At 47.4% G+C, this 18162-nt stretch overlaps 1 protein-coding gene across 3 annotated transcripts in view; it reads right to left on the bottom strand.

Annotated features, from left to right (window-relative positions):
* The window catches only part of TRIM67 (tripartite motif containing 67), a 48993-nt gene extending 31664 nt beyond the window's left edge, over positions 1 to 17329 (bottom strand). For 2 of the 3 annotated variants that reach the window (XM_068548849.1, XM_068548848.1), the window contains exon 1: positions 16286 to 17329. In XM_068548849.1, coding sequence (XP_068404950.1) covers positions 16286 to 17329 — 1044 coding nt within the window. The remainder of the gene's footprint in view (positions 1 to 16285) is intronic. The other variant, XM_068548850.1, reaches the window with a different exon arrangement.
* Between the last annotated feature and the right edge of the window lie 833 nt (positions 17330 to 18162).

Here is an 18162-nt window from a genome sequence, read left to right on the forward strand (position 1 = left end):
GAAGTCCCAAGAATTGCTTCTTAAAGACAAGATCCTGGCTTCATATTTCAGGGAGAGGTAAGAAATAAATCCCTAAAATGTTTTGATGTTTGTGTAGGACTTTATCCTAAAGGGAATAATAGGATAAGCATCCAAAGATGTATGTACAAGAGCGGTCATCGCATTATTAAAAATAGTAAAAATTTGTACATGATCTTAAATGTTCAGGAATAATGATTAAATCAGTGATGCTTTATCCACATAAATGAATACCCAGCATCCATTAAAATGGCAACGTGTTTCTTTATTGATGTAGAACAATCTCCATAATAGATTGTTCAATGGGAAGAAAAACATTATACCAAAAGCACATGTAAGAAGAGCTCATTTATTAAAAAATTATATATATATATATATATATATATATATATGTGGTATATATATGATCACTATTAAGGTAATTATATAAATGTGTGTGTGTATCACACATGTAAGAATTGTAAGAGTATAGGTGATTTTTCACATTTTTCTTTGCATCTCCTCTGTATTGTCTGAATGTTTAAAAATAATGCATATTATTCTTTTATAATTAGAAAAAACAATAAAGTTACTTTCATTAAAAAAATTCATACGTTACTAAGATCTCATTTGAAATTTCTACCCTGGGCAGCTAAGCAATTTTACAACTGAAAGCAGTCACATGCTCTTTCCCCAAATGCCCTCTGATTCAGGACATGTGAACTTCAGAACAATGTCTTGATGCAAAAATACTGTTTCTTATTATAACCCTGGATGGCTAATATTTTCAACATAATTGATTGTGGTCATCTTCATGAGGGCTCAGGGAAAAGTCGCAAGGATGACAAGGCTCCCTTTGAGAGCCCCCTCTCTCCTCCACCCCCTCTCCTGCTCTCCACCCAGAGTCTCCAGGGCCCTCGCTGCCCACCCAACACCACAGCCCCTCTCCCACCTCAAAACCTTCATTCTCCCCGACCCACGACCGGAATCTGAACTCCCACTCGCCTTAGTGTGCCTAGCCTCTGCTCGAAAACAATTCAAATTCAATCCAGCCAAACATTTTCACAGGGTACAAGGAGACAACCAGCTTCCTCTGCCTGGTTGGTAACTTGCAATTGTCTTTCACTGTCCTGATCCTCAGTGCCTCCGAATGTGACTTATAGGGTCACTGCAGGTGTAGTTAGCTAAGATGAGGTCATAGTGGGGTAGAGTGGTCCCTCATCCAGTATGACTGATGTTTTTAGAGAAAGGGAAATTTGGACACAGACACACACACAGGGGGAAGACTGGAGTTATGTAGCCACAAGCCAAGGCACCACCTGAAGCCAGGAGAGGCCTGGATCAATGCTTCCCAGAGCCTTCAGAGGGAGCATGGCCCTGTGACACCTTGATCTCTGACTTCCAGCCTCCAGAGCTGTGAGGCAACAAATTTTGGTTGTTTTAAGCCACCCCAGTTTGTGATAATTTGTTACAGCAGCCCCAGGAAACTAGTACACTATGCACAGTTTTTATTGCTACTCTAACACATGTTCTTTCATATATATTCACTAAGTGTAATCATATTACACATAGTCTTTCTCTACACTATAAAATGGGCTTTGGGTTCTTTAGAGAAGAGGGGACACGGCCAAGCTGCTTGTACCTTCAGGAAAGAAGTCGGGGGTTACAATAAACTGAGTGCCCTGCAGCTACCATGCGTACCCTTACTTCATCTCTCTTCGTCCTCATACCTTTCAAGTGTGGAAACGGAGGCTGAGAGACATTAAGAGACCTATCTCAAGACATAGCTCCAAACTGAACCCAGACCTTTCGATTTCAATCCAAATCCTTCCCATGATATCAGTCAGTGATGACCAGAAGATTGGTGCGGGCAGTCCTAGGATAGATCTCTCTAGCACCTGTTCACGTGGTGTGGTGAACAGGCCCCACCAAGGGGACACCTGCATCATTAGGGTGATGGCTGTGTCTCAGCCCTCCCACAAGAGGGCTCTTGGGAACAACCTCAGACCCTGAGACAGTCGCCTCTTCTTCCCCGCCGTGCTTGGCCTTGGCACTCATAATAATCACGATGATGAGGCTGATTATGATTCTGGCTTTCTTTCACCGACCACTTGCTATGTGGTGTGCGCTGCCATGAGTTCTTTTTATTTATTTATTTGGTTGCGCTGGGTCTTAGTTGTGGCAGTTGGGCTCCTTAGCTGCAGCTCGCGGGCTCCTTAGTCGCGCAAACTCTTAGCTGCGGCATACGTGTGGAATCTAGTTCCCTGACCAGGGATCGAACCCGGGCCCCCTGCGTTGGGAGCACGGAGTCTTAACCACTGTGCCACCAGGGAAGTCCCCTGTCATGAGTTCTGAAAATGTATGATCTCATTCCCTGGCAAGTGGTAGAGTTTTAGGAGAGTTGTCTCTATAGCGAACTTTCTTATTTGGTGCATTCTGCTACCTCTGGAGCACTAAAGAGTTCGGGAGTGGCAGTCTAGTAAACTGAGACTCAGTCTGTTCTCTGGACAAGATGCAACAGCTAACATCTGGGAAAAATCCCACCAATATTTCCAGCTGGCTTCCGTCTTCCCACGAGATCAGCCGATTGTTTCCAAAACCGTTAGCTCATCTAATGGGGGAGGGGTGCGCCATGCTAATGAGTGTGAATGGCTCTCTTCAATAAGGGGCCCAGAAAAATGCATAATTCCTCCTGCCCTCATTTTCCACACTGTTCCCTGGAGTGCCCCCTCCTGCATGAATCACTCTGTTCCATGAAGCTAAAAGGGACCCCACCGGAATAGTCATTTACGGTGTTGATATTAGAATACATTTTGGTGTTGTCACCATTCACTTATTAAATAGATGCTTCTTGTGGCTTACTGGGTGCCAGCTGCTCTGCTGGGTACTGGGAGTACAAAGGCTTCCCTGGTGGCGCAGTGGTTAAGAATCCGCCTGCCAATGCAGGGGACATGGGTTGGAGCCCTGGTCCGGGAGGATCCCACATGCCGCGGAGCAACTAAGCCCGTGAGCCACAACTACTGAAGCCTGCACGCCTAGAGCCCGTGCTCCGCAACAAGAGAAGCCACGACAATGAAAAGCCCACGCACCGCAATGAAGAGTATCCTCCGCTCACCGCAACTAGAGAAAAGCCTGCGCGCAGCAACGAAGACCCAACGCAGCCAAAAATAAATAAATAAAATAAGTTTATTAAAAAAAAAAAAAAAAAAAAAGAAAGAAACTGAAAGCAGGATCTCAAAGAGGTATTTGCAAAAAAAAAAAAAAAAAAAAAGAGTCATTCAGATCATGTTCCAGTGGTAGCAAACCAGCCTGGGATAGGATGGTGGGCGCACAAAGCCCCCGCCAGACCAGAATCCTGACTTTGTCCTTGTACAAAGGCCATTCACGGGGCAAAGCCACGTGATGTTTTTTATCACCCGTAACCCAAACTGCCTCTACATTGGGATCAGGCCAACCGCAGTCACTGGCAACCATAATAGGATGGTTTTTGTGACAATCATGTCTGATGAGGACTTGTCTCAGAGTTTTCTATCCATGGTCAAATTACAAAAAAGGACACTCTCCTTTTTGTTTGGATACCTCCTTCCTTTCACCTCTCCAAATCCTCCCAGCAGTTTGAAACCCAACTCAGCTCCAATGCCCTCCGTGCAGCCTTCCCTGCAGTCTGCCATCGATCTGACTCTGCTCTGCGCCCATTTACACTTAGGGTTTAGCCCCAGTTATCTGCGCTCTGGTACTGTTCTTTATTTCTTGTGAGGAAATGGAGAGACAGGCCCTCCTGTCTATCTAAAAGGCTAGAGCTAACGACCAGTGCAAAACCGCCGTCTTTATCAACCTTTTCCCAAGTTCCTTCCGCCGCTGCCTTGCTCCTTCTTTTCCCATACAGTTTCCTCACTTCTTTTTTGGCCCCCTTCTCCTCTTAACTTAGCAAAGCAAATCGAGATGTTCAGAAGGGTTTTGCTGCCAGGTTTTACTGGCAAACAGGATAAATATAACAACCTGGGAAAAGAATGCAAATTTACAAGAACCTCCAAAAGGATTATAGCCAGGCTATCCCTGTTCTTCACTGAAATTTAAATGAAGCCAACGTTTAATCTTTCTTAGGCTCTCAAGCTAGCTGTCCCTTTAAAGATGGCTTCTGGAATCCATTTCTCCCATCGTTCTCTCACCACTCTCTCCAGATCCCGAATGTTTTCTGTGAGTCTCAGATGCTAAAGGATGGGTAATTCAAGTTCCCTCACTTTTATCAGAAGTGGTGTCATAGTTCTCAAGGTCCCTCCGCTTTGTGTGAATATACGTTCATCCCTGGTGCTCGACCAGCAGATAATAAGCTGTTTGAAAGTAGGAACTCGATTTTCAATATCTTTTTTAACATCTCACACAACGCTGTACCTTTAAGTCTCTCCTTTCTTTCCCAACTAATAAAACTCCTACCCATCATTCACGACCCCAGCTCAAACACTATCTTCTCCTTAATAAACACTATCTTCTCCTTAATCGCCCGCTCACTAACCTTTCCCCTTCCCCTTCCAAATCTCCAGGCGGAATTAACTGCCTTCTCCTCTCTCGTCCCTCATCAGTTTATTCACATGACAAATATGGCACTTATTCCACTTTTTTATATTGTTTGTACAAACATTAGGTTGGAGTAAAATCATCCTCTCCTCCAGTCGTCTGTGAGCTCCCTGCAGCCTGTTTCAAGTGTATCCACAGCCCTTGGCACAGCCTGTGGGTTACAGTAGGTGCCCAAGGCATGCTTGTCCAGTGGAATGTTTCAGTTGCATCATACAGAGTCATGAGATGCTGTTTGTCTTCCACGTGCTAGAGGAGACACAAATGGACTCAGGAATGAAAGCCCCCTTAGCTGTCCTCATACTTCCTGTGGCCCACACCACAGACATTCCACCACCTTCCTCACCACCATCACCATCACACCATCCAGGAAAACCCCGAGGTCTGTGTACCCCAACCGAAGCAAGGAGTTCGCAGAACCAGAGGAGCTTGGAGAAGTTACCCATAATGTATACAAGCAGAAATCACTTGAGGAACTACCTGCATTTGGATTTAATCTTCCTGTTGGAAGATAACTTTGGTCTCTTGGGTTTTTACAAGTGTTGTCAGTGAGGCACTGATTGCTCTTTGTTCTGGCTATCTTTCCAAAGATGTCTGCATAAACGACCTTGGAAACTGGACTTGCTGTCTCCCTCTGGAGCAAAGAGCTCGGTGCTTACTGCATTTTACAAAAGATTCAGCTTCCCTGAGCTCAGGTTCCTCTTCCGTAATGCAACCTACTGTGTGTGTGGGTGTCATCTGGCTCTCTTCACATCACCCTGGGGGAACTGGGCTCGGGGAAATGGCACAGACGTGCTGATTCTCTGACTGCTGCTGCTGCTGTGAGTGATAAAACCGTCCTCCAACTCTGACCCAGGAGTCTCACGTCTCCTGCCCACATCCATGAACTGTGGCAAGAGCATGTGTTAGCTTGCACACAGGCAAAAATCTCAAAGCTCTTGTGGTTCCCGACACCCCTCAGCAGGGTCTTCTGGCCTTAACGTGCCCTGACTTCCCTTCTGAACATGTTCATATTCCCAACAAGCTACAGGGGTGGAACCCTGCCGGGCTGTGTGAAGGACAAATATTAATCAGTGATAAGCTGCAAATACGTGTACAGGAAGCCGGTTTGAGGGGTGATAATCACACCCTCAAAACAAACTGAGGTATGTGGTGATATTCACATGAAAGATGTGAACCAGGACACATGATCCTGCTGTCAAGACCAGACACAGTCATTTTGGAGTTTCTTTATTATAAGGGACTAAAAGGGAGAAGGAAGCAGTCATGTGTCCCAGTGACTGGGAAAGCCCCTGTTTCTTGATCTGAACATTTCAAACAGTATTTAGCTTTTGTAACAGTGATCGGGCACTGCTCAGAAGTAGGGGACTATCTTTCTTTTTATTATTATTATTTGTTTATTTATTTTGGCTGCGCCGGGTCTTAGCCGCGGCACTCAGGATTTTCGTTGCAGCATGCGGACTCTTAGTTGCGGCATGCGTGTGGGATCTAGTTCCTCAACCAGGGATTGGCCCCCTGCATTGGGAGTGCAGAGTCTTACCCACTGGACCAACATGGAAGTCCCAGTAGGGGACTATTTTAATGAGGTTTTCCAGAAGTTTCTTGTTCCCTCTGGTTTTATTCAAGCAGGCGACTCAATTTATTAACCTAGTTAGTTCAAAAGGGATTTAAGGCAGCTTGCAAGGGTCTATAGAATTCAAGATTGCATAACTTAAAAGAAAGAAAAACAAGGGTGGGAGCATAAAATGGAGCCAGAAATGAGGCTCAGAATTTATAACATAATTACATCCATCGTGCACACACAAAATATTTGGCTCTAAGCATTTTAGCGGCCAAAGAGAAAAGTGAAACCTGACCATTTGCACAATCTAAAGTGTCTATGAGATTAAAAAAGGGAAACATTTGCACCCCAGAGCTGGCTTGAAGGAGAGATGTGACAGTCACCACAGGAAAGTACAAAGCCCTACCAGGACCCTTATCCCCTCCAGAACAAAAACCTTAAGCCACTGGGGACAAGCAGCAAATCCTGTCCCTCCCCCACTCCCTGCCGAGCAAAGTGAAGACCCCACGTGGCTGGAGATAGGGAAAAGAAAAAACCCAATCTTCCTGGAGAAGATGCAGGAAACACTCATGGGTCCAGACCATTCAAGGCTTCCTATTGCTGGGGAAGGGGCAGGACAACGGAGAAGATGGAAAGGGACTAATCTGTTGACTTGACACAGCCTAGGAAAGAATCAGTGAACTTAAAGAGAGGTCAATAGAAATGAATAAAACTGTAACAGAGGCAAAAAGAATGACTACAGGAAAAAGAACAGAGCATCCAAGAACGGTGGAACAATATCAAACAATGTAACATACGTGTAATTGGAATCCCAGAAGTATGAGAGAGAGGGCAGAGCAAAAGAATCATCGGAAGAGATAATAGATGAAAAGTTTCCAAAAATAATAAAAGACATCAGACCACGAGTCCAAGAAGCTCAGAGAACCCCAAGCAGCATGTGAATGCATACACTTCTCTCCATTTCTGCTGCTTCCCTCCTAGTTCAAGTCCCCATATTTATAGCCCAAGTGACTCTCATACCTTAGAAAGTGGTCTTCCTTCCCCTACTCTTGTCCCCCTACCACACATTTTCCAACTGCAGTCAAAAAGATCTTTTAAAAAACAGGGGACTTCCCTGGTTGCACAGTGGTTAAGACTCCACGCTCCCAATGCTGGGGGCCCAGGTTCGATCCCTGGTCAGGGAACTAGATCCCACGTACGTGCTGCAACGAAGAGTTTGCATGCCACAACTAAGGAGCCCACGTGCCACAACTAAGACCCAGTGCAACCAAATAAATAAATTTAAAAAATATATATATATAAAAAAAAAATAAACATCGCTCCCCAGCTTAAAGTCCTCTAGTCACCTCTCTTTGCATTTACCATAAAATCCCATCTGTTCCCTGTGGCCTGCCAGGCCCTGCGTCCTCTGGACCCTGCCTGTGTCTCTGCTCCTGCACCTTATCCACCTTTTTCATTGTCCTCCAAAGGCACGTTTCTGTCCTTCAAACACAGTGGGTGTCCCCCAACTCTCGTTCTCGGTTCTTGCTCTCCCTGTGAAGCGAGCTGCCTTCAGAACTGTGCTGGGCTGGTTACTTCTCAGCCAATCTTCAAGTCTTGCTTTTCCAACCTTCCCTCTGAAGAAGTCTGCCCAACTGCTTTTTATCACATTATTTTACTTCCATCGTAGTACTTATTACTATCAGAAATTATCCAATTTATTTATTGTTTATGCATGTGTTGGTTTTCTCTCTCCTGTGACTAGATCTCTGTTCTTTGAGGGAAAAGAACATGCCCTTCCATGGCCTTCGTGCTTACAATGGTGCCTGGTAGGATACCGGCATTGAAGATTTAAGTGTTGACTGAATAAGGAATTAGGTCGATTGAAGGATAAATACTCATTAGCGGCACAAGCTCAGGGAAATGACTTACAGGTCAAGAGGAATCATCAGTTTTTAAGTTATCCTCAGTGAGTGCTAGAGCTGACTTTTAGTCATGTGGGTACACAGCTCAGCTGATAGGTAGCCAGACATTTGGTAACACGTTATTTATGGAGTGATGTAAGCCACAGTTCTCTGCTTTAAAGAGGACTGTCATTTATGATTATTCATATTTTATTGGTTTCTTGGTTTTATAGATATCACCCAGAATCAAACGATAAGGAAGAACTGGGAGATTGGATAAGTACAAATATTTGCCGAAATTTCCTAACACAACCTTGACCTATTTTTTTTAAACTATGCACAGTCTGGATAGACTTTTCAGATGACATGTGACCAAGGCCCAGACCCTCCTGCTGGAGGGGTCCAGATTCCCGTCTGTTACATCTGTCATTTAGACCCCTTCCAGCTCCCTCACCTGTTTCTGTCCCTTGTGGATCCTTGCCTACTTTTCCCTGCAAACCACTTCTTTCCTCTGCAGCCACATGAAAAATGAAGAGACAGAGCTATTTGATCTTTTAGATTCCCTCCAGCACTCAAGTTCTTTTATCCTATTTGCTCCAAACAAGATGAATTGTGTCCTCCTCAGCCTTTTATCTCCTTTTCTGCTGCCCATCTCAGATGAATAAGGGAGAGGTTGTTGCCCCACTCTCTGTCCCCACTTTCTAGACTAGGTGTCCGCTAACCCTATATTTTTTCCATTCCTAATTACTCTTTCGGGAATGCTGTAGACACCTGTTTTTGTTCAGATACACAGAGCATTCTGTTATTTTTATAGTTAATCAAAATGTACAAGGGGGGGTTTCCCTGGTGGTGCAGTGGTTGAGAATCTGCCTGCCGATGCAGGGCACACGGGTTCGAGCCCTGGTCTGGGAAGATCCCACATGCCGCGGAGCGGCTGGGCCCGTGAGCCGCAACTACTGAGCCTGTGCGTCTGGAGCCTATGCTCCGCAACAAGAGAGGCCGCGATAGTGAGAGGCCCGCGCACCGCGATGAAGAGTGGCCCCCGCTTGCCACAACTGGAGAAGGCCCTCGCACAGAAACGAAGACCCAACACAGCCATAAATAAATAAATAAATAAATAAAAATTAAAAAAAAAAAAAAAAAAGTCAAGCATGGATGGCTTCTTAAAAAAAAAAAAATGTACAAGGGAAGAATCGATCATGTTTTTACGGAATCATTTCACAAATTGCGGTGCAACCGTAGCAAGCCCCTCGGCCTCACGTTCCTCGCCTGCAAAAGGAGGATGCTGGGATTCATGATCTCTGTTAGGAAACAGGCTACTCTAGGAAGGGGAAGTGCCAAGCAGGGAGGGGTGAATTCATGAGAGCCCCACAATATCTGCCTGGATTCTCTCCTGCTCCTTTAGGTCTCATGGCTCTGAGAGTTCCAATATCCTCCACCTTCGGGCCAGGACCTTTAAAACTGCCTAAAGAGTGGACAGAGCACCCGCTTTGCTTCTTTATAGAAAGACGAAGACACAAACCCAAAGGAAACCCAGAGATACAAACAGCAGTTTATACGTTTCTGTTCAAACCCAGGGAAGCAGCAAAGAGCACCTGTCCAGAATTCCCTTCTCATGAGTCACCTACGCTCTGGCCCAGGAGGGCTCAGACAGCACCACCACCCCTCAGAGGTTCCTGCCCATCTCTGGGTCAGGCGGTCTTTGAGCACCATATTGCCTCCCAGCACCCAGAATTTGGTGAACCCGAAGATTCCCAGAGTAATTAAGACTCTGGTTCAAACCTCCGGGACCCCCTAGAGTCCACTTCACACTGCTGTAGATGACTTGCACAGTTACAGTGTGGGGCCCAGCGCCCTGGAGCCCCCAAAGCATTCCCATCAAGGTTTCTCAAACTTTAACGTCCATCTGAATCAACTAGGGATCTTGCTAAATTCAAATCGTGAGTCGGTAGGACTGTGGCGGGTCTCAAGAGTCCGCATTTGCAGCGAGCTCCCGGCACTGCCGCTGTTGTTCTTCGGACCACACTTTGAGTCACGAGGTCCTAGTCTAGAAGTCGGCACTTTTATTTTTCTTTGTTTCCCCGTAAAGAACCAGAGAGTAAATATTTTCGGCTTTGCAGGCTGCCGATCTCTGATCACAACTACTCAACTCTACCGAAAGCAACCATAGCCAAAAGCAGCGATGGGCAAAATGTAAACAAAGGAGGACGGCTGTGTTCCAGTAAAACTTTATTTACAGAAACAGGCGGTGTGCCAGCTTGCTGACCCCTCTACGCGGTCTCAGAGATTGAGAGATCCCTCTCCTCTAGAACAGTCCATTTCATTGACATCCACAAGTAAGGTCCCATCCACCAAGAATCTCGACCCAAATAAAGGACCTCCCACTGCAGGCTAAAAATAGAACACCTTAGCCGTGGAGTGACCACCAGAGCGTATACTAGGAAACACATTCTTCAGTAGTAACATGGGGTTGTCCTTTCACAACCTCTAAGGTCCTCCTCAATTCTGAACCCTGATACTCCATAAATAATCTTCAAAGAGAAGAGAAAAGCAATTCAAGTTATGGGTTCTTGCCTTCTGTCAAACCCACTTTTTGTTTTCCAGATGTGTGGGATGATGAGGAAAGCATGTACTTCAAAGCTTATAACATAGGGGTTCTTTCCAATAGTTGTTCCTGAATTACTGAGCTCCTTGGAATTAAATCCAAGCACAAGGCAGGCTACAGCCCGGGTGGCTTTAAAGACAGTGGTGATGTTAACACAGAGGGTGGTTTCAGAAGACGTGGCAGCCTCTACTTATTGGAGTCAGCTCATGTTTCTAGGGGTCTAAGCAGAATTGCCATTGGTTCTCAGTCAGTCTGGGGCAGACGGAACAGAAGTCAGCCTATGCACTTCATTGCCCAGAGCTTCAGAGTTGGTGAAGGATTCAACATCTCAAAAAAATCCAGGCTTCCACTCAGATTGTGCATATTTCCATGCCGCATGCTCTGAGGGCCCTGATGGATTTGTTTAGCAACTCTCAGCTTGCAGCGATTAGCCGCAGAGATGGAGACTTCAGACCTTCCAGAAGATTTTTGCCAAACATTTCTCTCTACCCAACCCTCTTTTTCCCTGTCCAAACCCCGCTCAAAAGTGCCTTAGGGCCTTCCCTGGTGGCGCAGTGATTACGAATCCCCCCGCCAATGCAGGGGACACGGGTTCAAGCCCTGGTCTGGGAAGATCCCACATGCCAAGGAGCAACTAAGCCCGCGTGCCACAACTACTGAGCCCGCGCACCTAGAGCCCGTGCTCTGCAACAAGAGAAGCCACCGCAATGAGAAGCCCGCCCACCCCTGCTCGACGCAACTAGAGACAGCCTGTGCTCAGCAATGAAGATCCAATGCAGCCAAAAATAAAAATAAAGAAATAAAAAATTTTTTAAAAAAGTGTCTTAGATGGGCCCTGAAAGCTTGGTCTTTTCAGGGGCCTTAAAATCCAAAAGGGGCTATTTAGGCACTAGTTACGCCTATTAAACCAATTTTTGAGGGAAGGCAGATCACTAACTGGTAGTTAAAAATATAAAAATCTAGATACTTGTGATCCTCTTTTTAAAAATAGTTCTAACAATAATGTAATGAAAGTAGCAAACAGTTATTACTAGAAACAAGGCAACCCACCTTATTGTTTTCCCCAATGGTCCCTGTTTACATGAATTTTTAATTTTTTATATAATTTTGCTCTTGGGAGAAAAAATAGGTATAAACGTTTTGGGAGGCAATTTGGCAACGTTAATCAGACTGTCAGAAAGACAGTTCTCCTTTGATATAGCAACTCCATATTTAGAAACTTAACCTGAGGAGATTATTAAGAATAAAGGCATGGATTTAACTTGAAAAATGCTCCTAACAGCAAAAGACTGAAAACACCTAGATGAAGTCCAGCATCAGGGTGTGGATCAAGTAAAATAAAAAATCCTTACAATGGAATGGCATGCAGCCATCCAAAATGATGTTCATTAATTGACATGAAAGATATTTGTACTGTATTATTAAAGGAAAAAAAGAAAGACAGTTACAAAATAAATATACAATAGAATTCTAGAAGAAAAAACTCCAAAATGTTAGAAATGTTTTTTCTCTGCAAACTGGAATTTGGGGATGATATTTAATTTCTACATCTCTACCTCTGTAATTCTAATTCTTCACAAAGAGCATCTATTCCCTGTGTTATAATGTACTACAAATATTCGAATAAGTATACTTATGATCGTATACAGTTATGATTACGCGTTCTGCTTTGGGCATTTATGTGTTATCTCTTTTAATGGAGGAAGTCTTTCCTCTGAGGCTTTAAAGGCTAAAAGCCTTTCTTTATCTCTTTGATAAAATAAGGTAGGACCAGGCTGCTGAGAAGCCAAGTGTCCTTTGGCAGATCCTTGGGGCATGGGAGTAACCTGAAGTCCTGGATTTCCTGTGATTTCCAGACCTCACTATCTCCTTTGCTCTTGTGAAGTGCTGACTCATTGGGAACAGTAATCCTGGGGTACAATGAGATTTTTGTTTTGATTCTATTCTATTGTCCATTGTTCTCAAAAGACTTTTGAAGAAAGGCTTATCCAGCTGTCCCTTCCTCAGTTCAAGAATCAACTTTTAACCATTTTTAATTCAGAGTCCTGCACCCAGCAGGAATTACAGTGGTTGCTGTCATTCTGTGACACGTCACACTAGGAAGAGGTACATCCCACAGTGACCCTCTCCTTCTGGTTTCAGGAAAATTGGAATTCCACAATCAATAGGCAAAAAGACAAAAGCACTCATGGAAAGCTTCCCTTCCCTGTCCTATCTTTCACAACGTATAGTTTCTTCACATCAGAAGTTCTTTGAAATTACTAATCCTCTTCCAGGAGAATCATCTAAAAATGTGTTCGGCCAAGACCTAAACACAGTGTAAACACTGGTTTTTTTTTTTAACTTTTTATTTTATATTGGAGTATAGCTAATTAACAATGTTGTCATAGTTTCAGGTGCACAGCAAAGGAACTCAGCCATACATATACATGTATCCATTCTCCCCCAAACTCCCCTCCCATCCAGGCTGCCACATAACATTGAGCAGAGTTCCCTGTGCTGTACAGTAGGTCTTTGTTGGTTACACATTCTAAATATAGCAGTACGTTTACACTTTTTTTGAAAAGTGATAATCAATCTTGTTTCAAAGTAGATTTCAGTGTCACTTACCTGTCTCTCTCCCTAAGAATCACTAATTAGATGGCAAGCTCCAGTCACAGCTAGAGAGGAATTAAAGCTTTGTTTAAGGCTTCTCCAGTCATAGGGATGTTAGGGAAATATTTCTGTCCTGATTCTCGTTCTGGTAGTGTACCAAGCTTTGTCATGGCTCCTGGGATTTTTAGACGACGACAATGACAACAACAACAACAAAATCCAGAGACTTTTAAGTTTTACTAAAGAACTTAAACTGCCCTGGTGGGAGTGTGAAATTGAGTGCTCTAGTTTATCTTTCAAAAGTAGTCACCTTCACAGCTCACAATGGTGGTCTAGACGGCTGCCCACAAAGCAAGACCAAACGGTCCATCAAGGCTCCCTCTGTTATCTTTTGATCTGAGCCCCTAGTTGAGATGCTCATTAAGAAGCACTGAATGATTTCCCTTTCTGTAGAAAAACAGCACCTGCTGAAAGAGAACAGCAGAACTTCTTCTCATTCTTGAAAACAGCTTTTCACAAAAGTATCTCAGAGAATTCCTTCTGGACCTAGGAGGATGTCTTAGTTCCCTGAAGATGTGGCATTAAATTGAGACATTTAGATTCTGCATAGCTGTGTTTCCCACAGATAACTGTCCCAATCTACTGAGCAAATGTCACGTATTCTTTCCATATTTCCTCAGATAGAAATGTTATAAAACTGCTGTGGACACCAAATCAAGGATGACCAATGTTTTCCCTGCATGATCTTGGTTCCTGAAACCATTTGGTCATTATCCAACTCACTTTTCCAGGTAAGAGGCTTAATCTCTTTTAAGACTGCAAACTCATCTCAGCTCGTTTTGGTTTCCACTCTTCACTAAGTCTAAAAGTTTGGGTGGCAACACCCAGAATTAGTTCTAGCCTTCCAGACTGTGAAAATTTACCAGCTCCGAAAATCTGAATGTGAACTTTGTCTTGGTAATTGATCACAGCCTCTTTGCAAAAGAGTTCTTTATTTGTAAAATGACTCTCTTCACTTGAAAGATGAAATAAGCAAGGCAGCTACAATTACCCTGAAGCAATATGCAACAAAATGTCATATGAATGTTAACTCACTCAGCAGACATTCTCATTTAGCTCCAAGCTATTTTAGGACTCAACATAAACACTACCAGCTCCTGTGTTCTCCAGGTTACCAAGTCCCTGAGGTCAAATAAGTACTCTTTGCTGCTGCCCTACAGCTTTCTGCAAGTTTGGTGGTGTTAAGTATTAGGACTATAATAATAATAATGATAAATAACATATATTGGTTACTGTGAGTTGGGTACTGTGCTAGAGGTTAAACATACAGCATTATACTTACGCCCAACAACAATTATCTGAGTTAGATATTATTCAGTGGGCTTAAAATTGTGCCTCAACGCTGACAGCAAGTAAATTACGAATGCTGAGATTTGGATCCAGGTCTGTGTAACTTACAACAGGGTTTCTCTCAGAGGCACTGTTGATATTTTTCTGGGTTATTGTTTTGCTGGAGGTTTTCTGTGCCCTGTAGCAGCCTCCTTGGCCTCTACCCCTAGATGCCAGTAGCAACTCCTAAGTGGGATAACCAAAGTTGTCTCCAGACATTGGCAATGTCCTGGAGGGGGAGTGAAATTGTTCCCAAACGAGAACCACTGTTCTAGAATTAGGGATTTGACTCCAGATCGCCCTTTTCTGACCTACTATGCAAATTTCCCTCTCGACGGTGGATTTCTGAAGTGTTTCCTCATTTGTTCTTTCCTAATTTTTTTGTTTGAAAATGTTGAGTTACAGTAACAAGAGGCATGTTGTAGCAGAAATTATACAGTAACTGTATGTAATAAATCTATAGTATGAATGGTTGGTCCCTTCTTCTCCTCCCATCTATGCTCCCCTTTTTGTCCGTTTCCAGTTGGATGATATGAGAGGACCATGGCAAGTTGCCTTACTTTCCCGTGTCTTTCCTCCTCAGTCGGAATACATACTTCCTGTTGGGCTCTTTGGAGATCTCCTGCCTCTTTGTGGGGTTAAGAGTTTACTGGAAAGAGGATACTGAATGATAAGCGTCCAAATTTGCAGTTGGAGTTCTTGAACAAGGGACCCGGATCACTGACCTCGGTAGTGAGTCCAGTTGCACGGCCTGGCCTTTGATTAGGAAATCAAGGTGAATGTTAGAAAAGCTGACCCCACTCTTGCCTTGGGGTCTGATAGAGGGCCTGACCTGATTTTGAAGGTTTCTCTCCTTCTGGGTCAGCTATGAGGATACACTGGCAACCACAGGTGTGTGTGAGTTGCCTGTAGCAGCTGTTCCTTCCCACTTGGGAGGTGGCACCTCCAGGCAAGTCCCTGGAAAGATGGCCCACAGCAGCCTGCAGATGAGTGCGCCTGGCTGCCTTACTAAGTGCTTACTCCACCACACTCCTGCCACCCGGAGTGCCAGTAAGAGAAGGTCTCTCAGGGGGAATGATGTTCCCTTCTTAACAGGGCACATGCCTTAAGTCTCAGATAAGGCGCATGAAGAATTACATCTTCCCTTTAAGCTGAGAGGCATTCTGGGGTTAGAAAGTGCCAGAGACTAGCTGAGAGAGTAGGAAACTTTCTGCTCTAGAAGCTGATGGGAATTCTGCTCTAATGGAGATAGTGTATCCCTTCACTGAGGGTTGGGATAGAACCCTTCCTGCCTTCAGAGAAGATTAACCAAGCATGGGTGGCATCAGACATTTTCCTGCAAGCAGGTGGTAACACTTGCACTTATAAAAAAAGAAAAAAGAAAAGAAAAAAAAATATATGAACTTTTTAGAGGGAGGAAGGGGGCCCTGGGTGTCATAAATCCAGAGGGGCCCTCAAGGTAATTTATTAGTCAATTTTGGGAGTGCAAGAGTCCTGCTTCTGCATTCTAGACCACTTTTGCGTGGAATCATAAAGCCTCAGGCGGGAGGGGACCTAGGGTGTCATCCTTCCATGCCCTTCCCATCTCCAACGCTCAGCTCAGAGTACTTGGAGCTTATTTAACGAAGGGGAGCGCCCTTTTCTTTGCGTCCGCGCCCCACGCCCTGCCCAGCGGGCGCTCACCTTGTGCTGTTTCCACATGGCCCCCAGCGGCTTCACCTCGTGCTTGCCGTGCCGGCCCTCCTCCAGGCACAGATAGCACACCGGGGCTCGGCAGCTCACGCAGTACATGCTGTAGGTCTCCATTTCGTGGTCAGGGCACGTAGGGTACTTGCGGGCCGCGCCGCCCCCCGCCGCTCCGGCGCCGCTGGCACCCGGGCTCTTGCAGCTTCCGCCGGCGCTGGGGGCGCCCTGGGCGGCGCCTGGAGACGCAGAGGCGGCCTCGGCGGGCGCGCGCGGCGGCTGCGGCGGCTGCGGCGGCGGCACCAGGCGGTGCTTGGCGAAGGGTCCCCGGGATGGATGGCACTTGAGCTGGCAGGCAGCGCAGTAGAGCACGTCGCACTGCTCGCAGAGCGTGACGGCCGGCTCGGGCGGGGTGCGGTCGCACAACTGGCACACGGCCACGGCAGCGGCTGCGGACGCCCCCTGCACGGCCCCGCGGCCCTGCTGATACCGCTGCACGATAGCCTCGAGCAGTCGGTTGCGCCGGAAGCCGCGCAGGCCGCGGTGGTCCAGGGAGGCGCTGCGGTGGCACTGCGGGCACGTGATGGAGCTCGAGGAGGCCGAGGACAGCGAGGAGCAGGCGGCGCCCCGGGCTGCGGCGGCCGAGGAGCCGGGCGGCGCGGGCACCATGGGCAGCACGCGAACCCCGTTGGGGGACTTGAGGCTCGGGGTGTACGAGCCGTAACCGCTGTCTGTCTCACTGTACAAGCTCAGCTTGTCCGCGTGGTCGCCGCCGGCTGCGCTCCCGCCGCCGCCGCCGCCGCCGCCGCAGGCCGGGCCAGCCGGCGTCTCGTGGTCCGGAGGGGGCGCGGCGGCGGCGGCGGCGCCTGCGGGCAGCCCTGAGCCCCGGGAGTGCAGGAGCGGCGGGGGCAGGTGCTGCTCACCGTCCGGGGTCTGCACCGCGATGGTACGGGCGCAAGGCAGGCAGACGTTGTGGGAGCACGGCAAGATGATGGGCTCCCGAAACAGCGAGCCGCACACGGGGCACTTCAGCTCCTCCTCCATCGCTGCGCCGGCGGAGAGAGCGGCTCGGGGCGGAGGGTGGAACGGTCCAAGCTCCGGAGACTGGCAGAGGCGAACAAGCGTGCTTAGCGCCAGTGAGAGGGGAGGCGGGCGCATCACACGGGCATGACTGCTTCCCAAGCCGGGGGCACGCCCCTCTCTCTGTCCCGGGGCCACCGCCCACAGACGACTGGGGGCAAGAGGAAGGAGGGCGGGTCCTCACCTCCTGCCCGCGAGGCTCCTGCACCAGCGGCTTCAACCGGCGGCCAGAGTCCGGAGCTGGTCGGCTGCCCTCGCGGTGGCCTGCGAGATGCTTTAGGGGATGAATCAGCACCAGCGCCGCCGCCGGCTGCTGCGCGCGTCTCCCCTCCACATCAGGACCGGCTGCCGGGCTGAGGTTCGCTGGCTCTTCTCTTTCAGCCCCTCGGTTGCAGTGGGCAGCTGCCCAGGGCCCCCTTTTGCCCTGGCCGGTGGCCACCCCCAGTCCGGGCGATCTGTAGGTGAGAAGGCGGGCGAGCAGGCCTCTCGGCCGTGGGGCTGCGTTCAGCACCACGAGGCGGCGGACAGCGCCTGGCAGCCGAAGCGGGAGCCCGAGCTCCGCTCTCGCGGGCCCGGGGGCCTTCACCTGCCCGGGCCTCTGCGCCCGCGACTACCTCGGGGGGCCCCGCCGGCCCGGAGACCTTCTCTCGCCTCCCTCTCCGGCCGCTGCCGACGCGGGCCGAACGCGCCCTGGGGCCTTCTTTCCGCGGCCAGGACGGCCCCGCTGCTCCGGTTCGCCGCTGCGGCTCCCGCGGCGCCTCTGACCTTGGCCGCGCGACGCGGCAGCCCGCGGGCGG

The sequence above is a fragment of the Eschrichtius robustus genome, chromosome 7 (genome assembly GCF_028021215.1).
Source record: "Eschrichtius robustus isolate mEscRob2 chromosome 7, mEscRob2.pri, whole genome shotgun sequence".
Taxonomy (NCBI): domain Eukaryota; kingdom Metazoa; phylum Chordata; class Mammalia; order Artiodactyla; family Eschrichtiidae; genus Eschrichtius; species Eschrichtius robustus.